Source organism: Dermacentor silvarum, chromosome 4, assembly GCF_013339745.2.
Source record: "Dermacentor silvarum isolate Dsil-2018 chromosome 4, BIME_Dsil_1.4, whole genome shotgun sequence".
In the NCBI taxonomy this organism is placed as follows: Eukaryota; Metazoa; Arthropoda; class Arachnida; order Ixodida; family Ixodidae; genus Dermacentor; species Dermacentor silvarum.
Genome location: NC_051157.2, coordinates 136603448 through 136631417, shown reverse-complemented (window position 1 = coordinate 136631417; position 27970 = coordinate 136603448). Strand labels below are relative to the sequence as shown.

Below are 27970 nucleotides of genomic sequence, written 5' to 3'. Positions count from 1 at the left end.
GGTACGCCGCCTATTACGGTAAACACGCTAAACTAAACTAGACAGTTTAGTTAACCTAGTGGTAGAGCGCCCGCCTCGGCTGTGGGAGGTTGTGGGTTTGATTCCCACCGCCGCCGGGCACCCAATGGTTCAAAATGGGTACAAGCGTACCCCGGCCTGGCGTTCGGCTTCCTTCAGGGGTGATACGCTTGGGAAAGGAGCCTGCGCCCCGAATTCCCGTAGAAACCAACGTGAGCACGCAAAAAGGTGATGTCTGGGCCGCTCCCATGGCGGCCATTTCCCATGTGGCGCCCCAAGCCCCTATTGAGGGTGGGGACACCTTCGGGTTGAGGTCAAACAACCCCTTCCAAGCGTTGAGGTCCCATAATGGCCGAGCACCAGGCCGGGAGCGCGATTGTACCTATTTTACCGGTAGGTACCCGGCGGCAGCACTTGCCTCCCACAGCCGCGGCGGATACTCGTCCACAAGGCCGTCTGTGGTTGGACAAGAGGCGCCCAGAGACAAGTCCTGAAATCTCTATTGGGCCCTCTATCGAGATGTGAACCCCCACGACAGCCGAGCACCAGGCCAGGGGACATATCTACCCATTAAAAAAGCCGGTGGGTTCCCGGCGGCACGTGGATTAGGACTCGGCACCTCCCGCATATGAGGCGGATGCTCTACCGCTAGGCCATCGCTGCAGTTATGATGTACGGACACGCGTGATCAAACCACACTTCGTTCTCACACGCCCTGGGGTAGTTGTGAGAACGAAGTGTTGGGGCACCAGATGGAGTGTAATAACGAATTTATATTTCCTGTGGTTCCTTTTATCCGACTACATCGAAACTCCGAGAAATCAACGAAATACGTCAGTAAGCACTGATGTATAAGCAGAGTAAGCGCAGTCCGTGGGTTCCCCTATTTGCTTCAGATTATATAGCAGCAGAATGCGGACGCTTGTTGAATATGCCGATTTTCTGCTATGAAGGCACGACGGCCTATACCACTTCCTGGCTGATCGGCATGCAACATCTTACTTAAAAGACTTGATCTCATAACGTTTTACACATTAGCTTCTGCTGCTGGAGCCAACCATTATGATGGCTTGGGAATTTAACAAGGTTTGTGTAATAATGATTGCAAACTAATTCCTTCTGTAAAAAAAAAAAGGTAGTGGCTGCGATATTGACAGCGTTCGCCGCCATTTTCACAGCGAATGACGCAGCCGACATCGCCCTAGTATGTACGTGGCTATCGCTGCACATTCTAAATGAATTCATGGCTTGCGAGGCAACTGCCCAGAACGTGTGACACAGGCATCCCTACAAACATAGCCTAATGTCGCCTTGCCGTCAGGACAGCGGCGTGGTAGCATCGCGCGCTATCAGAAAAAGCAAAACACGTGTCACGTGGCAATGTCATTCGCAGGTTCCGAGTCGCGACGCGTGCCCTCGTTGTCTCCAACTGCAGCAGCGGCCATTGCGGCAGCCGCGTCGTACGCGCCCTTTGTCGGTGTCAACTACGATGCCGTTGCCGTGCCGCGCACCGACGGAGGCGAGGCTGCGATGGGCCCAGAAGCCGCTGCCGCTGCTGATGCTTACGCTGTAGGGGCAGACTCGCAGCTACCTGACACCGGCGGTGGCGCGGGCCGGCCGTATCGGCCCCGCAGTCTCTCGAACGGTGCAGCGCTCAAGCGGCTCTTTGACCTGCTGGCGCAGCTGGACTGCTTCTGGCTGGCGCACGATTTGTTTTCCGGCGACACGCAGCGCGTGCAGAGCAGCATTCGCGTGCTGGCCACCATGGTGCTGCTCCTGCTCGTGCTTTGGCTGGCCGCTGTCCCAAACTCGGCCGAAAAGGTGCGTCCTCGATTCGTTGCCCAACGAGCGCCTGCTTATCTTGAAGTTCCAGAATGTTTCGTCGAGTTTCCGAGTTTTCAGATTACCTTCGCCGTGAATGATCAGTATATAGCTTCAGTCATATCTAGTCTAGTTCCGCGCGGTACGCTTGTGCATCAGGTTTGCTGTTAGGACGGATGATGATCACCTTCTTCCAACTGAATCTCACACGCTTCGTATTGCTACCATCTTTCTTGCTTGTGAACATGCAACGTGTGGACGGAGAAAAGTATGGAAATCACTTCCATACTTTCATAAGTGAGATCCAAGCTACAGTGCCTGTGAGGATATGTTAACATGCGCTGTGCATCCACTGCTCAGCTTCTAATCCAGCCTGCAAGCGCTTCTCACACGCAGGTATAATGCTTTTGTTATAGAGAAACAGCAGGGAATAACGATGGCGATTCTTATTTCGCACCAAGTGAGAGCTCGGAGATTGCATTATTTTATAGTGTCAGATGATGTTCAGAGTGGTGTGAAGTTGGTATGGCTGACAACATTGTTATTACAACACCAGTATGAGCGCGATTACTTCTTTTGGACAATACGTGGCGGCATCACTACACAGCGGTAGTTCCCAATCTCAGAGGCACTACTGTAAATAGAGCGTTAGTGTGTTAGTTCACTTTCTAGTCATTTTCTTATCCCAAAGTAAACGCTGCAAAAATGCGGCAGTTACTGACGCTTCGAACGTTTCCTGCATGGAATATGTTTCCACAGCTCTGCAGTCAGCCTTACCGCGAGTTCATATATAGTCAGCAGTTGAGAAAATTATGTTGATTTCGCGCAAAGGCATTGCAGTCGTTTTACACAATGTGGCGATGTGTTTTTAAAGGTGTGCTTGGTGCTGTCCAGGCATACGCTATAGGAACCATGTGCCCGTCGTAAGGCGTCACGTGTGACAGATATCACGCCGTGACTTGTAGAGCATACCACAGCCCGCAGGAGAAACGCAGGACGCACAGCGTTTGGCCGTGCTTTGAAAAATAGCACATTTCTAATTAACTATAGAAAATTCAATATTTATAAGGCTGCCGCCACCACCGCTGCTTGTATTTCAGCTATATAAAGACGCGCGACATAGATATCAAGTGCAGCATATCGAGCGAAAACGAACACAGCCCTACGTTAAGTGCACTGACCGTCTTTGACCTGCTTGACTCTTGCTCACGGTGCGTTAATTATGCCGCGAAGCATTGAAAACCATTAGAAGGGCTCAAAAATGATATATTCGAGTTCTGACTCATTTCTAAATAAATTTGTTAATTAACGAAACCTATATTTTCATAAAATGTGGGAAATGTTCAGAGTGATATGCAGGCAAATATGAAAGTGTTTATGCTAATGAAACTTTCATCATCTATCACCACTTTCAAAAAAATGTCACAGTTTCGCCCTAAGGGCGAAGCAATGAATGCGATAGCAACACAGCAATGTCATACGAAGTAAGGTGAGCGGCTTTGGTAGCAATATGAATTGTAGTAAACATGAGTTGATTAAGTAAGCAGGTGTGCTGCGGCGTAAGTAGACCGACATGAAGAGAGACTCGATGACCACGAGAAGGCGCGTGTGAAACGGTGGTGTTGATGAGAAGCGCTTCCCGTGGGCAGCGCGCGTGCGAAGGGACACACCTGTAGCGCTGCACTGCCGATCCAAGCAGCATTACATGTGTAGCGTGCGTTGGAAAATGTGGCCCGACTATTACTAACTGAATGAACAAGCGTGGTGTGAGCGCGCACAAACAAACATGAATAGATCACACTGAATGACTGCAGACAACGACTGTCAAAACGCTGGCAGCAAGCGCATATATACGCCGCAGCAGCGGGCGAAGGTACGTGCGGTCTATCGCTTCAACAGAAACTGAGCGGCGAACGCACAGTGCATAAAGGTCAGAGCCGTGTGGAGATAAGAGACGGTGCGGCGAGCGACGAGCGCGGTTGTTGGCACAGTAGAAGTGCCCCCCCCCCCCCCCTCCGCTCCCTCCGGCGCTGGCTTCCCGCTTCGTTGCTTGCGCGTGGGAGATTGAGTGCGTTCGCTCTCCGTGATAGCGCGCGTCCCAGCACGCTTCCGCTCGGGCATACGGCGCGCGGTGAAGATTTTATCTATACGGAACCTCACGGCGACGACGACGGCAGAAATCCGGTTGAAGTGTCCATATAATTGCTATCGCAATAAAACTATCACCATCAGCAGTGGCTCGAGTGTCGTCGTCTTCTTCCGCAGCTGGCTCGTTGGCGCCTCTCGGTTTTCCCTCGTGCCGTTGCGCTCGTGCCGTTTGCGCTCGTGCCATCCAACACCTTTTCTTTCAATTTTCATGCGTTGTACGAAGCGCCTAGTTGGTTTTCCTGGTCTCCTCGAAGAAATGTGCAAGGAACGCTGTTTATATTTGCTTTGACGACGAAGCATGATACGGGTGCAAACTTATCTTTAATCTGTGTAGGGTAATTGCAGCCACTGAAATATGTATAAACAACTGAGATCGTCGTGCGGATATTATGCGCAGTATATTTATCAGATTTCTAAAAGAACTAGACCTCACAGCAACTTCACATTCAATGGCAGTGGAGGGCATGCTAAATGTAATGTGTGGCATTGGTTTATCATTCATAACTTAATTAGGAGGGTTCGACAAAATTTCTGAATCCTGCTTTTACGCTTATTATGCGTTATACGAGGTACGCCTTTCGTTTCCCCAGCGTCTACGGTGAACCAAACAAAACACGTCACCCATATTAGGTTAAAATTTGGACAGACAAGCGGTTCTGTGTAGGCAAAGCTGAAACTGGGTGGGTTAATTGCATATTCTGCAATAAATTACGCAAGCAATGCGGAGCGTCACGACTGAGTTTTACTAGTGGAACGAAATTGAACCCGTTGCTCTGGCATAATTGCCTATGCCCCGATATCTAAACTTTGAAAAAAAATGGGAGAACGAGTGTGGCAAATTTACACGCAAAGTCAATTGCTTGTGCTTAAAATGCCGCCTTTAAAAACAAAATTGGCAGGAATCATATCAAGATGATTGTCGACGGTTGTGCATTTACCATTGAATCAATAAACGACGCAACGTATTGCCACTGTCGAAACGAGTCACGTATGAGGTGTCCAATGCTTGGGGGCTCCTCTTTCGCGCTTACCTAAGGACATTCAGCGCCATCTGGAAGCGCCGCCGCGAAGCATGGCCTCCGTAATGCATGGCGCGGCGGTGCCTGCGAACACTGAGAAATGTTCCTTCGCTTGCCGCACACCCAGTTTCTCATCCACAGGCACCCAATTTGTCGAGAGGTTCGTTCAAGAGCGGCACGTACGCAGTAAATTCATGGCGCAGCTCGCTGGAGCGTAGGCGTGAAAGACGTTCATTGGAAAGCGGCACCTACCCAGTGCATTTGTGGCGCAGCCTGCTAAAGCGTCGGGTTGCTGTCCTTGAGCAACCATTTGCCGCTTGGTGTTCGGTTGCCGCGGGACGCGTTTCTATGCGTTCACAGGCATCGACTTGCCATACATTTTGGATGCTAGCCCAGGCTTCGTGGCGGCGGCGCTAGATGACGCCAAGTGTTCTTAGGATACGCGAAAGAGGAGTCCCACTGCAAAACACGCCTCACAACTCGTTTTGACGTTGGGAATACATTGTGTGGGTTATATTGAATCGATGCTAACGCGTTGCCGTCTACATTCATCGCGAGATGGGTTCTGCTGAATTTTTTATGAGATCGATTTCCGCCCATGTTGGCTTATTACCGTTCGATGGCAGCAAATAAAATTACTAGAATTTGAAGGGGTATCTGATTCCTAGTCATAAATAGCCCCGTAGGTAGCGGCGCTCCTCACTATACCACTGTGATATTCCGACAACCAGTTGCAATGCCCGTCACAACACGAGTACCGTTGGGAGCAAGAGGATGGCTTCGGAAAAATAAACAATAAAACAAAACTGCGTAGGTCTGGAAAGATCCGATCAAACGTGCGACGAAATTAAAACCACTTGTCGCTGCACTCTGATTGTTGGATGAGAAGGTGGACGAGAGGTGGATGAGAAGCTGTATTGCACAGATATGGCCACTTTCACATACTTAGGGAACAAAATAATCCACGCACGTACCTTTACCATTAAGGCCAGTCAACCGATATTTCTGCGCTTGCGTCCCCAATTGCAAAGATAATACATACACATAAATCAGGCGACACAGCAGTAATTTCAAATTTTAGATCCATTTAAATAACTAGTACATCCTGTAAGCTTCTAGAGTACATGGTCTTAAAGCACAAAACGGTTTTTCTAAAGAGCATTGGCTTCTTGTCTCCCTATCAACATGGCTTTCGCAGTGGTTTATCAACAGTAACCCAACTAACAGAACTAGTCCATGGTCTTGCATTTACTGTCAATCAGCGCGGCCAGATTGACATGATTTTATTGACCTATCTAAGGCACTTTCTTGTGTATGCCATAACAAATTAACGGCTAAAGTTGAATGTGTTGCTGGGAAAGGGCTACTCTCCGCCTGGATAAACGAATTTCTTGCCAATCTTTCACAATTTGTAATCTACAAAAAAAAAATGCTAACACTGTCGCCGTTACTTCCGAAGTTCCCCAAGGCTCAGTTCTTGGGCCATTACTCTTGATAATCTGTATTAATGACATCACAGCTATCATTAGTTGTAATATAAAACTGTTCGCCGACGACTGCGTTATTTATAGCGAAATCACTAATTAAAGCGACCACATCGCACTTAATACATCCCTTAACACTCTAGCTATTTGGTGCTCTAATTAGTAGATGTCAATTTACGTAAGAAAGTCCGTGGCCATGAACGTAACAAGGAAAACAAGACCACTTCACTTTACATATGAGATTAATTACATACCACTAACTAAAGTTGAACAACATAAATACCTGGGAGTTACATTAACCTCAGACCTCAGGTGCGACAAACATATTTCTAACATCACCGCAGGAGCGTTACGCAAATTATTCTTCCTTAAAGAAGCCTTGCGCTCTTTACGACATCAACGAAGCTACTGGCCTACACAACGTTCGTTAGGCCAGTTCTCGAATACGCAAACACAGTCTGGTTTCCTCATACAATGACTAACATAACAAAATTACAGGCAGTACAAAGAAAGGCCATAAAGTTCATTCAAAACAAATATAAACGCGATGACTCACCGACTAATTTTCTAAGGCGGTCTGGATTGCAAACGCTATCTACCAGAGCAAAACACGCTCACCTGAAGTTGTTGTGGCAGCTTCTAAGAAACTAACTATAAGATAGATTTGTCCAGGTACATTTCATTTTCCGAGGCTCGAAAAACACGTAACAAGCATGCGTACATTTTAACAGAATACACATGCAACAACGACAGGTTTAAGTACTTATTCTTCTCCCTCACAGTAGCTGAATGGAACCGACTTGATCCTTCTATAACCGCCATCGAATCACTGCCCCAATTTACCTGAGAAGTAGAAGCTGCAGTACGTAAATAAAATAAATTATCATCGCCTGAATCATCGTAACAAATTTTGCATTGTGTTGCTTTCGACGTCCCAGTTTTCTTTTTCCTTTTTTTTTCGTTGGTTACCGCTTGCCGTTATGTGGACATATGCTACGCTCTGTTCCCAAAATAAATTTTCATTACTGCATTACTTCTAGTCCTAAGAGGATTGTTGTACCTGCCAATTTCTTGCTAATTTCTTGCCTATATTTGTTCCTCAATTCGTTTCTTCTCTCTCTCAAAGTGTAAATCGTTAAAGTGCATTTCTACACACAATTTTAAAATTTCTTGACGCGTTAAGTGTTATCTTTCAGTTCGTTCCTATTTCATGTATAACTGGTTACTTACGTGTTCTTCACTGCTAGTATCATGTTAGGTAACTGTCGTGTGAAAACATCCATTTTGTTCCTAAACTAAGCTTCCTTCTTATATTGCCATCCTTGGGCAATTGTTTTCTTTTCATTTTTTTCAATTAACTGTTCTGCCTAATGCGCACTGATATACATGTATACTGTATCGCCCAACTGCCACGCTCTCAAGTAAGAGTAGCGAGTATTGTAAATAAATAAAAAAATACCTTGACGGAGGTTCTTTCGATTGTGCTCTAAATCACGCCGTAAAATTGAGAGCAGTGCCCCTTCGGCTGGTAAGGCTATACACACAGTGTTTTGCCGGTTCAAGCTTCCTGCAGGAACACATGCCACTGAAATTTAGGTCAATCGTTACCGCGAGAAAATTGTTGTTTTTTATGTTGCAGAGAAAAAAAATTTGCCACTACAAATAACATTCCAGCACACATTGCCGCATAATAAATTGTACATAATGAAATGCTCTTTCCAAAAACATACTTTGAAAAGCAAAAAAAAAAAGAAAAATATTAGGTAATCACACAAAAATTCTAGAAAGCACAGTTTTGGGGGCCAGATAAAAACAACAATAAACAATGTATCTACAAAACCATTATTATCTAAGGAAAATCAGAATATACATTCAAAGATAAAACACCCAGGAGTAGTGCCTAAAAAAATGGCCGCGTATCTGCGTGCTTCGCTGCAAATGTCGTCGAAAGACGATAGTCTTCTGTCGGCCGTACTACATGAGTGCTGGTCTGATCCTGGTCTGGCCTGTTGCCTCCGGGTGTGCCTCGACTCACGATCTTGCGCTAGCCGCTCGGCTCGTTGCTCGGACGTTTCCTGGGCACGCTTGAGACGACGAGTGTCGGCACGCCGGCGCTTCTCCGCTGCAATTTCGTCGTCGGTCTTTTCCCTGCGTTGTCTGGGCATGTCTTGTAGAGTGGGTTGTATTTCATCAAGCGGCCATTTATGTTTTGCCCTGCCTCAGACAGCGCTTCCTTTATGTTGAATCGGCCGCATCTGGCTGGCATTGATAAAATTGAGGAGGCGGAATCGGCCGCATCTGGCTGGCATTGATAAATTGAGGAGGCGCTGCGTGAGACATGGACGCCATCTGGCAATACATCGGGAAACATGAGCTTGTGCAGAGGGTTTCCTTCCTCCATGGCAGAGGGCGCTCGTCGGCGCGCAGTCGGGGAAACACGAGCTTGTGCAGAGGGTTCCCTCCCTTCGTGGCTGACGTCGTTCGTCGGCGCGCATAGCATGGCATTTTCAGCGCAGCTTAAGAAACTAGGGTCTTTAGAGTTACGTATCTATGTATTTTCTATTAAAGGAACACACCTCCTAATACTTACCTAGTGATGTTGCGCCTCTGATATGCGTAATATTTACTTTTTGATCGATAACGTTCACAAGTATGAACAGCCGTACCAGTTTAAGTAGTGTGGGCGGTAAGCAAGTGGTCCAACTTTGGCCGGGTGGCTGAATCGGTTGTCAGACAGACAAACAGACAGACAGACAGACAGACAGACAGACCAAATTTTCAGCGTTTAAGTTCCCCAAGAAAGACTATCGTCTTTAATAAATGCTCAGTACACCGCCGTTCTTCGGATGCAAAAAGAAAATATAAGACCATGAACTGCTTCACGACTTGTGCCATGCGGTGAAGCACTGCCTGGTTTTTGTGAAGTGTAGGTGCACTCCGCATTTATTGCTTTGCATTGAATGCTTTTAGAGCGAAGCTGTTAAGGGGTAGTTCCCCCAGGATCGTGCCCGCGTGTAAAAAAAAAAAAAAGACAACGCAGCTAGCGGCGTTGCCGTTAATCATTCCAGCATAGAATTTCACTTTTCTGTAATGTCGTAATAGGGAGGCCCCTTTAAGGAAGTATGAGCCATTCATTCATGGCTATTGCTTAAGGAAGTACGAGCCATTCATGAGCAACTGACCACGGGACCTAATGCGTTTGAGCAACGCCGCCGCGAACGCGCTCGGAAAAGGGTTCGTCGTCGACGTGCCGATTCTAGCGTGAGGGATTCCGAAGCCTAGACGAAACGCCAGCTAAGAGCCGCGGACCCCGAGTTGAGGAAGCGCGATGTTGAGACCAAAAGTCGGTGAACAGCCGCCGACCCCGAGTTGCGGGAGCGCGATCTTGAGGCCAAACGTCAGCGTCATCTTGCCCTCCAGGAAACCGACAACGATGGTGCGCCAACTTCCCCGGTGCGACGGCCAGGTTTCAACGCGAGTTTCTCAACCGGAACGTTTATGACAGACATGTTCGGTTGGGTGATGCCCAACGACGATACGTCTATTCTCATCGTAGGGGCAATATTCACTACAGCAGACCCACCATAGACACAGCTTCGCTGGCTTCCATCTTCACAGTATAGTGAAAGGGCTCGGATATTTTTTAGGGGCGAAGCTCCTTAGGGTGTGGGTCGTTCCCTCCTCTGTAGTAGTAGTAGTAGTAGTTGTTGTAGTAGTAGTAGTATGTAGCCACCTGTAGTTTTATGAAGTGTTCAATAGATGGCGTTCCGGTGCCGCTTCCACTTCCGGTTCCACTTCCGGTTCCGGTTCCACTTCCGGTTCCGGTTCCACTTTGCGCGCGTTCGGTGCGAAACGGGCAAAACGCCGACGGCGTCGACAACAGTTCTGCGTGTTGCTGGTGCTGCTGCATGTCCAAGTTTATACAGCTGATAAAACTACCATGAGTCGACCTTCGCATACTACTCAGGGTTCCCCTACGGGAAGATGGTGTAATTTTCTCTCTCGTTCCCGACGCACGCTCTCTTTATCTCTCGTCCGTAGCTATGGTTTACCCGAATGATCCCCCGGTGCTTCGCCCACTCATCATCATTCACTTCGTGGATATGCTGTGATTTTTTTAACTTTGAGGCCTTCGTAAGACATTTTGCAGTTTCGCCTTTTCTGCATCTTCTGAGGATAGTCCGATGAGAAGTTCAATAAACTTTACTAGTTCGTCTGGAGACGCCTCTTTCTAGGACCCATCTCTCTCAGCGTAGCTGGGCTACTCCAGAATATGCATCCAAGCAAATTTGTTGGCCTTTTAACGCGACCGCGTTATAAGGCAAACAAATTCACAGGAAATTCGGCGTCGGCGTAAGCATTGGCATCCGTGGCGGAGAAATTCATGTCGAACCACCACGACCACACAGGCCCTCCACGTGGAGCAAGGCGTTAGTGAAAAAAAAATTGAATTGAAAACGACATAACTAAAGCGTACAGACCTAATAGCGTCGGACTGTAATTATTATGTACGAGAAAACATAACATGTTACGAGGAAACTCAAACACAACCTTTTTTCCAGCATTTGTACCATAACAACAGCGGCGCGCTCGGGTATGTTACTTCCGAAAACGTCATCCAGATGGCGCAAGCCTCCTCGGCAGCGTAAAACAGTAGCGGCGCGCACAGGCGAAGGTGGAGAAAAAATAAAGCTGCAGTTGCCTTGAAGCCTCACAGGCATTAAGGGATCTTTGAATGCTATCGCAATCCACTCTTAAAGGCGTAGCTTAAGCGTCTTCCAATTTTTTTACGGATGCTCTTTATCACCTCGGCATTGAAGAAGAGCAAAAAAAAATCCCGCGCCGTTGTAAACTGCCGTACGCTGCCTTGTAGTGCTGGGCCAATACGTGTTCAGAGTGGCCTTCTTGGCGTGAATTTTCGTTGCTACCGGTGGCAGCACATCCTGGCCAACCAAAGAACACACCCTGCGGGTAATCTGTGTAGCTCTCAGGTCGTGCACAAGGATCTGTAGATAAGCGCGCACGAGGAAGGAGGCCGCTCAAGGCCGTAAACGAAACTCGCCTTGGAACAGCTGCGGTTTTCCCGGGCTGACTCAAAACATCGTCGCCGTCACAGCTTGAATATGGTTTGCTGTCACCTTCGATCTCATATTTCGAGTCCTCTTCACTAAATTCAAGCGCGGGTGTAGCTTATTTCCCAGCGGGACGCTTTTCTCGCGGAGCAGTCGGGCGGAACGCCGCCGCCATGGGAACGACTTTCGATAATGCGTTGTTACCCCAGACAGCGCCATTCGCCGGGATTTTACAAGTAAACCGAAACCGACACTCCTTAAAAACTGGCTGAAAATGCCAGATCCACATGTTGTACATGCGGCTGACCGTCAGAAATGCGCTTTGGTGGAATAAAACCACTCGGACTCCAAACCAAAGTTCTGTATTGAATGGCTAGCATCATATTAAGGTACTTATCAGCGCTCAGCACTGCCAGACGGCGAAGCCAACAGCATAATTTGATTCTTGACTTGCTAGAAGCATTTTCATCACGAAAATTTGATGTTAGATAGGGGTAATCACGAGCGACGAGCTTTTTTTCTCGAGGGTGACAGTCACGCCCCTTTATACTACAGCACACGCACGTTTTTTCGCAAAGAGGTCCGTCAAAAATCACATCATGAGAACGAAAAAATTAAACTAATTTTAAAGGTGAGGCGCCTGGACTGAGCACTGGCTAGCACTGAGTGCATAAGAAACTACTCCACGATGTCGAAATCGGCGATTTAAAGCATCGATCACCTCTGATCGATCTGAATGGGCGTGGCAACGAAAGAATTAGGGCTATATGGCTCCCCTGCTGGGAACAGGTGCAGGAACCACACGGCCTCCGATAGCCATGCGGACAGCGGCGACAATCGTTAAATGGACTTTTCTTGAGCGCCGCAGGTACAAAGTCTGAACCTTTTATGCCAGATCACCGGCCCACATAAAATTTCGTTGTGGCGCGCCGATTTCATGTTCGTATTTTGCAGCAGTTCATTGACTTCTATGAAATGTTAGTGGTGGCCCTCTCAAACGGTTCCTTCATAAAGAACCCGGAACATTTCCTTGCCTCTTAAGTAGACACGACTCTTGTAGTAGGAGCTATAGTACAGAAGTGCGCAACTCTTAACAGCGCTGTTACCGACGTCCTTGTTTATTGAATATTTATTTAGGCGATATTTGCTATGGTGAAGAAAATGTGAAATAACTGAAATGAAGTAGTCTGTGCATGTGACCTGACAAAATTTGTATGCCCTCAGCGTCAGCGTCCTCGCAAAACTTAGTAGGTGAACTCTCTTCAGAGCTTTGCCACTATAATTTGCCAAAGAGAAAGTAAGCTTGCATGATAATTCCTACGGCAATTTTTCTTGGCGTTTATGGGTTGCTGCTAGCTCTTCAAAAGCCGTTGTCAAAAACCATGCATTCGATGATTACATCTGCTACATATGGCAAAATACAATAAGTATTACGAATTCAATATCTCATGAAGGACCCTCGCCGCGCACTGAACGGCACGAAAAAATACTTTGGCATTAAAGAGTGCGTGCTTTCAAGACCGTGGCCAGGATTTTTTCCTCTTTGTTGTCGATTGTGGATCGGGGTGTGACACTACTTCCAAGATCGACTTGACACTCGTAGCAGGTCTCGAACCTCAGATAATTATTACAGACTACAAAATGAATTAGAAGAAGGTAAATTTTATAAAGACTTTTATTTCCACTTAATCAAACATGTGCATCAACGTTTGTGGCACTTGCGACAATAGAGCCCATGGCTCCACAGATGGGTTCTTGTAAGTTCGTTGCATGTTTATTATTATTATGTATGGCCTATTGCGGTGCGTTTTACGGTTTTCTTCTTGCTTTGCCTTTTTTTTTCTCAGACGGACCGCATAGGCTTATGTTATAGCTTGTGAACTTCTATTGTGAACTTAAGGCTTATTTGTCACGAATTCTGAACTACTTCCGGGAACTCATTGTTGGGTGCTCCTTTATCGCTATGGCTATGTTCTTCTCAGGGCTTTGTTGCTCTGCCCCTACAAAAACTTTAATAAAAAAACTGACCACATATCTGCTTGCTTCGCTGCAAATGACGTCGAAAGACGATAGTCTTCTGCCAGCGCCTGATACGTAACACCCTCTCTTCTCGCCCTCCCACCTCTCAGGCTCTTGCCCTGCCAACTCACTCCTCCCAGGATGGACGCAATGGAGGTTTTGCTGAATTCAATTCAAATTTCCCGCGTACGCCCTTCTCTCGCGCCATCTGTTGGGACTTTTTATTACTGCTGGCCTAAAGCCGGCTACAGAGCTGCAGCTTCAATCGGCTTGTTTTTAACGCGTAGCGTCCCTTCGACACCATTGCTAACGCGTTGATTTCTCATTAATAAAGTACAAACCAGTCCAATATGTATTCTTAATTAAAGGAACGCTGCGGATCACGGTTTTCTGCATATATTTTGCCTGAAATAGGCCTGAGATTTCCTTTGCTCTGTATAATGTTGACATGTATGACCCCGTCTCACCAGTGCTAGTAGCTTGGTTCGCTTTAGCCGAGCGGTTGAATTGAGTGTCAGACCATAGCCTCCTATATTTTATTGCGATAGCAATTATATGGACACTCAAAAGCAGATTTCTGCCGTCGCCGTCGCCGTTGCCGTGAGGTTCCGTATGACGTCAATGGAGATGAAATCGTCGCCGATGATAAGTGGTTCTTGAGGGAAAGGGAAAGGTTGGCGCTATCTTCTGCAGCCCTTGAGGGAGCACGGCTCAGCGCGCCGAACGCTGTATGTGCGAGTGAAAGGGCGCGAGGGGCGCGCGCTTTCACGGGGAGTGAACGCACGGCGGAGAACAAACGCGCGTTCTGCGCCGTGCTCGCTTAAGGGCTGCAGAAGTAGGCGTCTCTTTCCTCCTTTACAATCACCATATATGTAGAGCAAACGCGCCTTCTTCCGACGCGCGAGAGGCCGTGGGGGAGGGAAGGGAGGTGACGTTTAGCTGCGGCACCAAGTGCCTATTTATATCAGAGGTTCCGGAACAGTCACCAACGCCGCACGCATTTTGAGCGAACGCGGGCAAAACGCCGACGGCGTCGACAACAGTTCTGCGTGTTGCCGGTGCTGCTGCATGTCCAAGTTTATACAGCTGATAAAGCTAATATCATTACTACGTATAGCTCTCTACAAATTTGCTATCGCAATTGATGCTTCGCCTTTCAGGTGAAACTGCGACAACTTTTTTTTCGTCAGACAGACAGCGAGACAGACAAAGTTTTTCGCGTTTAGATAGCCCAAGAAAGACAATCGTCTCTAAAAAAGAAGGTCTCCGTGCCTTTCGCTGTTGAGATTACGTCTTGCCATTTTGCAGTCGTGGCGCGCCAGCAGCGTGGGCCTGCTGCTGATAGCGTCGCTGACGATGGACCTGGTGGCGGCACCGATGGCTTCACTGCTGCCATTCCTGTGCATGCCACTTTTGGAGCTGGCCGACGCGCGAGCCGCTGCACTGCCCTACTCCACGGTAAAGCTCCCTATAACTCTTTCAATTGACGTTTTTCTCGAAATTTAAGGTTCCGAAATTTAATAATCTTCACTAATTCATGGAACAAAACATAATGCAAAACTTCTTCATAGACTGGCCTATAAAAGCATTTAAGTCATGCCCTGCGATAGTGCACCCGCATATTTTTAAAGCTATCGACCCTGTTATATAGTACAAACGTGAATTCCGAATGCGTTTTAATGCTATTGTGGGTAGAGCGAGGTAACGCTTATGATGTTTAGGCAAGCCATGAAATGGTAAGGCGGGCGCGCGTCTGTTGGTGCTAATATTGCCGCGACAATTTTGTCGTAGTTCGGGGAGCTGACGTCGGCAGCATGCAATTTCCCACGAAATTTACCAGAGTCTGTGTCTAGTGTATACGGAAGCAGCAAGTATGGCCGCTCAGCCAGCGTGAGCATGACGAGAAGTACATTAATTTACCTAAGCTTGGTCCAGTTTAGCTTTCAAATTGATTTCTGGCGTTGTAAATCGATAATTCCCGACAATATTTTACGTTACTTCTTATGGCGCTCCTCGTTTACAAAATATTGATTGGAAGCTTAAACCAATAAACGCAAAACAAAACATTTAAATAAGGCCACAATAACGTCTGACATCACAAGCGAAAACAAATACATGTACTAGCCATCATTAAAAAATAAAAAAAATAATTATGTGATTTTACGTGCAAAGCCACCATGTGATTATAAGGCATGCCGCAGTGGGAGACTCCGGATTAATTTGTACCACCTGGCGTTCTTTAATGTGCACCTAAATCTAAGCATACGGGTGGTTTCTGCATTTCGCCCCCTTCGAAATGCGGCCGCCGTGGCCGGGATTCGATCCCACGACCTCGTGCTCAGAAGCACAGTAACATAACCACTGACCAACCACGGCGGGTAGCCATCATATCCGTGGCAGCTGAAGCGACGGCAGTGCAAGTGGCATTGCTAGTAATTTTACGAGATAACCACTTGGCCAGCAGCACTTGGAAGTAGCTGAAAATGTCGCAACGCCATCTGTCGAGTGCGCGACGGCAATTTGGAACAAAAAAAAAAGTACATGGACCGCACGTTCGTTACCTGTGTTGGAACTTTAAGGTGAATCTGCAACCGAGAAGAACGCTGCGCAGGTTCGCCAGATGAGTTTCCTGTGCGCCATGCTGCTCGTGCTGACCATGGAAGAGTGTGGCCTCTCGACTCGCCTGGCGCTGCTCATACTTAGTCACACGGGACACAAGATCAACAGGTGCGTGTGACGCAGACCTTGTCTTTGTGCTAGTTGATAAACCCCACGGAAGCAGCATACTCTGACGAGCATGTTCGTGAAGTGGGTTTTATCTGCAAGCTACGCGTTCTGTTCTCCCTGTCTATATCACTCGTTAGGGACAACTGTTTGCAATTTTTTAAATCAGAAATAAGTGTCAAGCAGGAGTCGCGAGAAATATTCTATATCGCCGGTTATTATTTGCGAAAGCTTAACTAAATGTTGCCAATATTTAAAAATAATAGAAGGCTTTGAGCCAACGGAGATTATGACATGGGAGTTACATGTCGACGTGTTCCTTTCAGTCATACGTTTTAACAGCGGAGCTGTTTAAGCCGGAGGTTGGCCCGTATAGCGTAGACCAGTAACTGCGCCTGGCGATGACGTCACCGCGCGTGGCCTAGCACCCACTTGGCCCAGCTGCGCCTCACTTCGCCGCCGCTCTGCACCGCCACGCCGAGCTGCTAAAACCGCGCACCTGCTCCGTCTAGCCATGATGTCACTTCGCGTCGCCGAGCAACCACATGTGCCTCGCTTCACCTAGACATCTCAACGCTTCGCCAGACCGCGTCTATAGCGCGTCGTAGGGCCAAGCTAGAATCTGCGCGTCAGCGGCGAGCCGATCCGGAATGCCGTGCCGAAGCTGCACCCGAAAAGAGGCGTCGTCGAGTCGAAGATCCCGAGTTTAGAGATCAAGAACCCGAGAGTCTGGGTTTGAGTATCCAGCGTTGTCGGGATAGCGACCCTGGCTGTAGCTTGGTCGATCACAAGCTCCGCTGTGTGTGCCAACCTTGCACCATTAGTGCAAGCTGTGGTCATTTTTCGGTTACCTTACACAAATATTAAACTTAAATAGCTCACCTTTATTAACTGACCTAGTCGATGGGGCATCATGCAGACGTTGTGGGAAATGGCAATAAATTACCGATAACACCGTATAAAGCAGCTGTGGTTTTGTGGGTTCCTTTTTATTGCGATAGCAATTATATGGACACTCAAAAGCAGATACCTGCCGTCGGCGTCGCCGTCGTCGTCGCCGTCGCCGTCGTCGTCGCCGTCGCCGTGAGGTTCCGTATGACGTCAATGGAGATGAAATCGTCGCCGCGCGCCGGACGCTGTATGTGCGAGTGAAAGGGCGCGAGGGGCGCGCGCTTTCACGGGGAGTGAACGCACGGCGGAGAACAAACGCGCGTTCTGCGCCGTGCTCGCTTAAGGGCTGCAGAAGTAGGCGTCTCTTTCCTCCTTTACAATCACCATATATGTAGAGCAAACGCGCCTTCTTCCGACGCGCGAGAGGCCGTGGGGGAGGGAAGGGAGGTGACGTTTAGCTGCGGCACCAAGTGCCTATTTATATCAGAGGCTCCGGAACAGTCACCAACGCCGCACGCATTTTGAGCGAACGCGGTCAAAACGCCGACGGCGTCGACAACAGTTCTGCGTGTTGCCAGTGCTGCTGCATGTCCAAGTTTATACAGCTGATAAAGCTAATATCATTACTACGTATAGCTCTCTACAAATTTGCTACCGTAATTGATGCTTCGCCTTTCAGGTGAAACTGCGACAATGTTTTTATTGCGATAGCAATTATAAGGACACGCCAAAGCGGATTTCTGCTGTCGGCGTCGCCATAGGCGTCGCGGTCGCCATCGCCATGAGGTTCCGTATGACGCCAACGGCGATGAAATCGTCGCCGCGCGCCGGACGCTGTATGTGCGAGTGAAAGGGCGCGAGGGACGCGTGCTTTCGCGGGAAGCGAAAGCACGGCGCAGAGCAAACGCGCGTTCTGCGCCGTGCTCCCTGAAGGGCTGCAGAATTAAGCGTCTCTTTCCTCCTTTACAATCATCATATATATATATATATATATATATATATATATATGTGTGTGTAGAGCACAAACGCGAATTCTTCCGTCGCGCGAAAGGCGTGGGGAGACCGGAGGGACGGAGAGAGGGAGGAAGGCGACATTTAGCTGCGGCACCAAATGCGTATTTATATAAAAAATGTCACAGTTTCGCCCTAAGGGCGAAGCAATGAATGCGATAGCAACACACCAATGTCATACGAAGTAAGGTGAGCGGCTTTGGTAGCAATATGAATTGTAGTAAACATGAGCTGATTAAGTAAGCAGGTGTGCTGCGGCGTAAGTAGACCGACATGAAGAGAGACTCGATGACCACGAGAAGGCGCGTGTGAAACGGTGGTGTTGATGAGAAGCGCTTCCCGTGGGCAGCGCGTGCGAAGGGACACACCTGTAGCGCTGCACTGCCGATCCGGGCAGCATTGCATGTGTAGCGTGCGTTGGAAAATGTGGTCCGACTATTACTAACTGAATGAACAAGCGTGGTGTGAGCGCGAACAAACAAACATAAATAGATCACACTGAATGACTGCAGACAACGACCGTCAAAAGCCTGGCAGCAAGCGGATACGCCGCAGCGGCGAAGGTACGTGCGGTCTAGCGCTTCAACGGAAACTGAGCGGCGAATGCACGGCGCATAAAGCTCAGAGCCGTGTGGAGACAAGAGACGGTGCGGCGAGCGACGAGCGCGGTTGTTGGCAGAGTAAAAGTGCGCCCCCCCCCCCCCCCTGCTCCCCTCGGCGCTCGCTTCCCGCTTCCTTGCTTGCGCGTGGGAGAGATAAGAGATGGTGCGGTCGAGCGACGAGCGCGGTTGTTGGCAGCGTATAAGTGTGTCCCCCCCACTCCCTCCGGCGCTGGCTTCCCGCTTCCTTGCTTGCGCGTGGGAGATTGAGTGCGTTCGCTCTCCGTGGTAGCGCGCGTCCCCGCACGCTTCCGCTCGGGCATACGTCGCGCGGTGAAGATTTTATCTATACGGAACCTCACGGCGACGGCGACGGCTACGGCTACGGCGACGGCGACGCCGACGGCAGAAATCCGGTTGAAGTGTCCATATAATTGCTATCGCAATAAAAAGTTGTCGCAGTTTCACCTGAAAGGCGAAGCATCAATTGCGATAGCAAACTTGTAGAGAGGTATACGGAGTAATGATATTAGCTTTATCAGCTGTATAAACTTGGACATGCAGCAGCATCGGCAACACGCAGAACTGTTGTCGACGCCATCGGCGTTTTGCCCGCGTTAGCTCAAAATGCGTGTGGCGTTGGTGACTGTTGCCGGAGCCTCTGATATAAATAGGCACTTGGTGCCGCAGCTAAACGTCACCTCCCTTCCCTCCCCCTCCCCCACGGCCTCTCGCGCGTCTGAATAAGTCGCGTTTGCTCTACATATATGGTGATTGTAAAGGAGAAAAGAGACGCCTACTTCTGCAGCCCTTAAGCGAGCACGGCGCAGAACGCGCGTTTGTTCTCCGCCATGCGTTCACTCCCCGTGAAAGACGCGCCCCTCGCGCCCTTTCACTCGCACGTACAGCGTTCGGCGCGCGGCGACTATTTCATCTCCAAATGACGTCATACGGAACCTCACGGCGACGGCGACGGCAGAAATCTGCTTTTGAGTGTCCATATAATTGCTATCGCAATAATAGGCACTGCGTGCCGCAGCTAAACGTCGCCTCCCTTCCCTCCCCCTCCCCCACGGCCTCTCGCTCGTCGGAAGAAGGCGCGTTTGCTCTACATACATGGTGATTGTGAAGGAGAACAGAGACGCCTACTTCTGCAGTCTTTAAGCGAGCACGGCGCAGAACCCGCGTTTGTTCTCCGCCGTGCGTTCACTCCCCGTGAAAGACGCGCCCCTCGCACCCTTTCACTCGCACATACAGCGTTCGGCGACGATTTCTTCTCCAAATGACGTCATACGGAACCTCACGGCGACGGCGACGAAGATGGCAGAAATCTTCTTTTGAGTGTCCATATAATTGCTATCGCAATAAAACGTTGCTAGGCGAGAAGGTGGTAAAGACTTCCCACGTTGCTCGACGAGTGTCCTGTTCTGATCTCGTCAAAAACCTCTGAACCGCCCCCAGAGGCATCGGCAACAGTCACCAACACCGCGCGCGTTCGGCGCGAACACGGGCAAAACGCCGACGGCGTCGACAACAGTTCTCCGCGTTGCTGGTGCTGCTGCATGTTCAAGTTTATACAGCTGATAAAACTACTACCCTTACTCCTTATAGCTCTCTACTAATTTGCTATCGCAATTGATGCTTCGCCTTTCTGGTGAAACTGCGATAATATTTTTTTCTTAGAAGGACTACCTGCAAAATAAAGTCACACGGCCTCCACGCTTCATCAACAGCAGTGGCCTCAAACGTAAATACCGTCCTCTTGTACGCTGTGCACGTCACGCACGTGTAAATCTAGGGTTTCGCGTTTAATGAGGACCGAAGATGCGCGCTAAAAGCTGCTGACCCACTAAGAAAAGATAGCGGCCTCTTGTTGCCAGTGCTAAGCTAGACAGTATTTCACGAGGTGTACGCGTGAGATCATGGCAATTCCTGGTGGACTGTCACATAGTACGTTTTAGGGGCGAAGCACCTTAGGGTCGAGGCTCGTCCGTCCATCCACTGAGCTCGTGTTCTTGCGTGGACCGATCCCGGAGGTTGTCCACAGCCGCGCCACAAAAAGTGCCGCATATATATATATATATATATATAAATATGTATATATATATATATATATATATATATATATATATATATATATATATATATATATATAGGAAAATCAGAAGCACAACTTCGCGGTTATCTTAGGTTTATTATTTACCCAACAGTTTCGGTAGGTGGACCGACCTTTTTCAATCAGAAGCACAACTTCGCGGTTATCTTAGGTTTATTATTTACCCAACAGTTTCGGTAGGTGGACCGACCTTCTTCAAGGGAAAAAGGTCGGTCCACCTACCGAAACTGTTGGGTAAATAATAAACCTAAGATAACCGCGAAGTTGTGCTTCTGATTTTCCTAAATGCGCTTGGCCCATTGAAAAATGCAGTTACTATATATATATATATATATATATATATATATATATGCACCAGGGAACGTGCATAGACCTTGTCTTTGCCAACTTCAGGCTAGATCCCATCGAAGAACCATTGGCTCCAAATTTCACGCACCACAAAGCAGTGATAATGAAGAGAAAACGGAATCCAGAACTCACCACCACGTACGAGTTATAACAAATAAAACTCGCGTTGTCACTCATTTACATGCGCGAGTGAGCAATGTCACGGGTGATTTACGGTAAGAACGATCCCAAGTTTTAACACGAAAGTGTTTTATGGCGGGGTCCACCAAGACTTCACTGACGTATTTCCGTCACGGAAATGCAGTACTTATGTTCTATGACGTATTTCCGTCACGGAAATACGTCATAGAACATAATACAAAGAAAGAAACCAGAAGAAAAAGTTCCACAAACATTCAAAATTTGGAAATCGAACCCACGACCTCTCGGTCCGCGACGATAGATCGCCGAGCGTTTAACCCATTGCGCCAGAAACGCATTTGCAGAGAGCTACACAGACGCGCCTTATATATCTAACACTCCTCCGTGTACCCGCGCTCTTGCTCGGGGCGGTGCCGCCGCCTACGAGCAGAAAAGAGAAGTACTGCATTATGACACTAGACAGTTTTAGCAGAGCGTTGCTTACGCTCCGCTCCGCTAACGTTTCACGCACACCACTGGTTGCATGAACTGCGTTGATTTGGCTTGTTTGACAAGTGCGTCTGCCAGAGACGCCGGCCACGCGCGCTCAGCGCGGCTGTAAAACGGCAAAGCAACCAGTAGACGCACCCTAACGCTCCGCTCAAATGGCTTCGTAGCGGACCGTGGGCAGCGTTCTTCGTTCCGCTGCCGATATGAGCGTTGTGCGCACGCGCATTAGCGCTCCCGCTAGCGTTCCGCTGAGCGGCTCTGCGCGAATCGTTCGGACACGACGGTCTGAGCGGAGCGGACCGTGAACGCTCTGCTAAAACTGTCTACTAACGCGCACCGACAGTGAACGCTTCGGTGGTCTCAGCACTACGACGCCTCGATGCCAGCATTCGAAGGGACGCTGGCATCAAGAAGCACTACCAACGCCACCTAGGTGGCGTTCACCGTACTCAGCACAGCGGAGCGTGGCCTGAAAATGTTTCTGAAGTTGATCGCGGAGGCTGCAATTACGACGCGCTGTACGCGCTGATTTGACTCGGTGACGATTCAGTTACGTGCTTTGTCTTGCGCGTTGTATTAGTGTGTCAGTTACGTGCTTCGTCTTTCGCGTTGTGCTAGCGTGTGCAGCGTAGTGCAGCTTCCATATGCACGACGGTTGCTCATGGTCATCGACGTTGGTAGTCGTGATGGAGGAGACGTGCCACCAGGCGTCAGCGTGGGTGCATCAACGCCTAAGGGCGCTTTAGCCACAAAACACCAATAGACATTATATATCAATGTGCAATAAACATTACACTACTTCTGTGAAGACACGCTTCACTTTCGTGTTCTATACCGATTCCTATATAAGAGGGATCAACCACATTTTTTTTCGCCCACTCGTCATGATTCACTTTGTGGAGATCCATGATTTTTTTTAAACTTTCGCGTGCTTTTCTTCGTCGGCAGTAAGGACTGCACAAAATTTTTGATGCCTTAATAAGCGGTGTTATCGCTCATTTTTATGTCCCCCTGGGCAACGTTTTCATTATGGGGTATGTAAGATAAATTAATGTTGGCTATTTACACCTCAATAAAGAACTGGGAACGGAAATAACTAGGAACAGGAATAACTAGGATACCAAGAGAAGGAAAGCGCAGTCGAGGACGGCAGAAAACTAGGTGGGGAGGGACCTTCATCCTCCAGTGGACATAAATATAAGCTGAGGATGATGAAATAACTATAGAAAAATAATGCAAAAATATATTTTTAATCACTATTTTTTTTGCTTTTTTTTCGCGGTTGCGAACCTGCGATCTCGCGAGTTCGCGCATGATCGCACGCGGCATTCCGTGCCAGTTTTCCGCCAAGGAGCCCAGCGAGGTGACATCAGAACGCGATCCTTTGTTGCCGAACGAGCCTTGTGTCGCCTCGATGACCAGACCACCAAGGAGCCTCGGCAAGAACAAGAGCGGCCACATCCTGAACAGCGATTCACGCAACATGGTCTTCCACTGCTACACGTTTTGGCGTAACAGGCAGCCTGAACGCAGCGTGGAGGACACGAGCAAGTTTGTCGCCGACATGCTGGGTGTCAGCGAAAGGACTGTGTTCAGGGTAAGGGAGGAAGTTAAAGCTTCGCATTTTTCGGGTGGCAAACTGACGACGCCCTCGCGAAAGCGCCCACGCAATGCGGAGAAGAGGAGACGCAGCGCGAAGTTTGACAGCTTCACGTTGGGCGCGCTGAGGTGATGTGTGCACGATTTCTTTCGCCGCAACGAGATACCGACGGTCGAGAAGATAACTACCGAGTTCTCGGAGCGTATGGAACTCCCATCACTGAGGCGGTGTACTGTGCGTCGCCTGCTTGCCGAGATCGGCTTCAAGCACGAAAAGAGAAGCCGCAACTGGCTGCTTATCGACCGGGATGACATCACCGATTGGCGGAATCGCTACCTCCGTGACGGGGAGCGCTACCGGGCGGAAGGCCGAAAGATCTTCTACCTGGACGAGACATGGGTGACGGCGGGACACACTCAGTCGATCGTGTGGACAGACACCGTGGTGCAGAAGCGCGGATGCCTGTTCGCTCGAGCAAATGGCCTGACGACGGGTCTAAAACAACCTTCTGGGAAAGGTCAGCACCTGATCGTGACGCACAACGGCAGCGAGGATGGTTTCGTCGACGGCTGCTTGGATGTATTCAGAGGCCAAAAGACAGGCGACTACCAAAGAAATGGACGGCAATCGCTTTGAGGGCTGGTTCAATAACGTTCTTCAGAAGTTGCCAGCTAGTAGCGTCATTGTCTTAGACAATGCACCTTAGCATAGCCGGCGAGAAGAGAAATTGCCGAAGACGGCCTGGAAGAAGGAAAAGATACAGGAGTGGCTCACAAGCAAGAACATCACCTACGGTGAAAGGATGATAAAAAAGCAGCTGCTTGAGCTGGTGGCATCTGTAAAGTCACGCTTTCTGAGCTACATCGTAGACAACACAGCTGTAAGGGCCGGTTGCATTGTACTCAGGCTCCCGCTGTACCACTGCGAATTTAATCCCATTGAGCTTGTGTGGGCCAATGTCAAAAATGGAATCGCTGCGGACAACAGACACTTCAAGCTGTCCACGGTCGACGTCATCTTGAGCGAGAAAATCAAGCAGGTAACGGCGGAAAACTGGAGGAATAGCATTCAGCATGTGATGTACTTGGAGGCAAAGTTCAGACTTGACACGTCTGGGAGTGAGCACATTCAACCCATCATCATCCAGCTGGGTGAAGATGACACTGAAGAAAGCGACTCCGACTGCGAGGTGCCTGGCATTGAGCCACTCAACGAAGCATAAAGGCTTCTTATTAACAAAAGAACAGCCTTTATTAGGGCTACCAAAACTTTGCCGGTGGGTTCGCAGCAGCCAACCATCCATTCCGTGACCTCTCAAATAAATAAGCAGTTCCATTTATGGCATATTCCTTATAATAGAAGCTCAATTCTGATAAGCAACGTCCTGCACACATTGTGCTCGATTTAAGAAGTGGCATAGAAACACATTTAAATGCTGGCATATCTGAATTGAAACACTATTGTTAACCCTGATTATCGTTGGCGGGCTCAAAATGCTCATTCTGGCAGCCACCGTCGAGTTTGACGCGCCCCATAGTGAAATAGCAGTAGTTAGAGCACGCTTTATGGTTCTGTTAGCAGTCTGCACTGGAAATCACAGTCATGTCATAGCGAGTGGTGGTGAAATAGCAGCAGACAATACGAAACTGACAGCCACTGTCAGCAGCTTGAATGCCAAAGCACATTCATGTGGTGGCATTGTTTATTTTGTTATCTGGCTCACATAAGTAATGCAATTAAGAGAACAAATATAAGACATCATTAGCTTAGTGAGGCCCAAAATTCTCATTCAGGCAGCCACCGTCGAGTTTGACGCGCCCCATAGTGAAATAGCAGTAGTCGAAGCACGCTTTATGGTTCTGTTAGCAGTCTGCACTGGAAATCACAGTCATGTCATAGCGAGTGGTGGTGAAATAGCAGCAGACAACACGAAACTGACAGCCACTGTCAGCAGCTCGAATGCCAAAGCACATTCATGTGGTTGAATTGTTTATTTTGTTATCTGGCTCACACAAGTAATGCGAACAAGAGAACAAATATCAGACATCATTAGCTTAGTGAGGCCCAAAATGCTCATTCAGGCAGCCACCGTCGAGTTTGATGCGCCCCATAGTGAAATAGCAGAAGTCGGAGCACGCTTTATGGCTCCTTTAGCAGTCTGCACTGAAAATTGAAGGGTTGTCACAGCCAATTTTCAATTTATTAATCTGACTCGAGCAAGTAATGCGAATGCAAGCAGAATTATTAACGTGATTAACTTTGCTAGCATTTTTTGTCATATTTACGTACCGGAAAAATGCTCACTAAAGTTGAACGTGTTTGAGTGAGTCACTTTGTTCATTACAAGCCGTGGACAAAGTGACGGACAGATTCAGACAGTGATATTGGGGAAGTAATAAATGGTGAAAGTTGCAAAAGCTCTCACAGCACTGGTTTGCTGGACTCCATTCACTATTAAACTGCATTTGTAATGATGAAAGCGTCAAGACAGGAAATGATACCCCACTGCACAATGTTATATATGTGTACGACCACATGTGACGGGCAGCAAAACCATCTGTTTATTAAGACTGAATGCAACAACATACCAAGGTGCTGTTTCACAATATGGCACCTTTTCATGTGCACTTCTGGCAAGCTACCGTATGCACTGATGCATAAACACATTAACAGGGGTAAGAGACGAAGTAACTGTGCAAGCCACGTGATGCTTCTAACATTTTGTATCTGTCAATGTTTCTGTTGTCACAGCTGATAGAACTTTCTTTGGTGCAAGTTGGCTAATCACGTTGCGGCAACAGCACAAGAAGCAAGGCCAGAGTAGTTAGTGGTAGGTTTTTATGGCGCAAGGGCTAAGGTCAGAATAGTAGGGGAAAACAAAGCAAGGTGACAGATTGAGGAGGCAAGGTAGACAAGAGAGAATGGCTTTAATGACATCGAAGAGGCCAGCCCTGCTATTCACAGGACTTGGTGCTTTGAATGAGTCAAGTGAATGGAATCGTAAAGAAAGTTGTGGCTGGAGCATGCTTACAAGAACAAATGCAAAAATAAAAGGATATAAATAGGAATAAATACATACACGCACGGAAGAACTCACATATTCACACACACGAACACAAACGCGAGTGCGAAAACTAAAGATCTAAAATACAAAAAAGGGCAAAATAACAAATATACACAAACACACAAGAAAACACGCACACACATTTAACGCAGACGCGAGTAGATCTATTAGAAGTCGGTTCACAAGCAGCTGTGCCTACTTTGTCTTACTTTTTTTTAAGGTAGATATTGGCTCTGTTGCCTTCACTGTCATAGGAATTTTTTAGTAGCAACATATCACGACAAAGCGCAAAGCTGTGTTGTGGGAAAGCAAGGTGAGCGCTGACAGCACAGCTTATGCGCGATTGTGTCACAGCAGGCTTTCTACAGCTGGCGCGTGCATTGAGCGAAGAGTTCTAAGCCACACAGCGACGCGAATTCATGCCAAGCTCCCTTGCAACGGCACCAGTGTATTTAGTCATAATTTTATATTAGCATTCAGGCTGACATTAAGGAAACAAACACTGCTTCCAAACGCCTGACCATTAACAATCCAATGACATTCGCTCAAGCAGCGCGTGTTAGTCACTGATTGTTAGCATTGGTGGAAAGCAATCAATCGACGGTGCTACACAGCACTCGAACGACGTTGCTAGACGCTCGGCTATCTTATCACACTGCTGCCAACGATCGGTCGTTTGCACGCTGAGCTGGCAGCAACGAATCTTTGCGTTGGAGGTTGCTTTCACAAATCTTTTCTGTTGAGAAACTCGCAGGTTGATTTCACCCGCGCACGCTTTTCTCATTTATCCTGATAATGGTTTTGCTCCATCACTTCACCACGTCCGACGAGAAACGCAGGGGCACAGTACACAAACACACCCGCCGCTCACAGTAGTACCAGGCTTTGCTGAACTCTCCTTGTCGTAACTTCACTCAGGAGCAAAACAAAACACCGCGGAACAAACACGTACGATGTTTGTTTGTAGCGGTATGTCGCCGCGGGATCCTGTTTCCACACGAAGCGCAGCGCAGCGCCACCGATGTTCGCTGCAATCTTTCTTCGCCGGCTCACGGCTCAGAACAAACGCACGCGGCACAAATTGTGCATCGTAAGCTCACAATAATATTTCCTGCATGACAGACCACCACAAACAATTAGAATTCACTCTGACGAAGGGAGACGCACAGAGCTGACGCAACTCGGCCCAGTTCGAAGCGAGGGCGGCCATGTTAGGCATGTTCTCCGTCGGCGGGGACACCGGCCGTCCGGCTCATGACGTCACCTGAAGTACGCGCCTATTTGTGCCGGCTCATGTGCATCCGCCTTTGAGGGGCAAATGCCGCTGTCTTCTAAAGTTGTATCCGACTATATATTTGTGCAAAAAGAAAACAGCAAACACTTGACAAGCATGGCCACCCATCATT

The 27970-nt window shown here is 48.3% G+C and overlaps 1 protein-coding gene across 1 annotated transcript in view; it reads left to right on the top strand.

The window, feature by feature from the left end:
- Positions 1–27970, top strand: part of LOC119448922 (solute carrier family 13 member 5-like) — a 141672-nt gene that overhangs the window by 46688 nt on the left and 67014 nt on the right. The window contains exons 4-5 of the mRNA XM_049666564.1: positions 14890–15039; positions 16193–16308. Coding sequence (XP_049522521.1) covers positions 14890–15039; positions 16193–16308 — 266 coding nt within the window. The remainder of the gene's footprint in view (positions 1–14889; positions 15040–16192; positions 16309–27970) is intronic.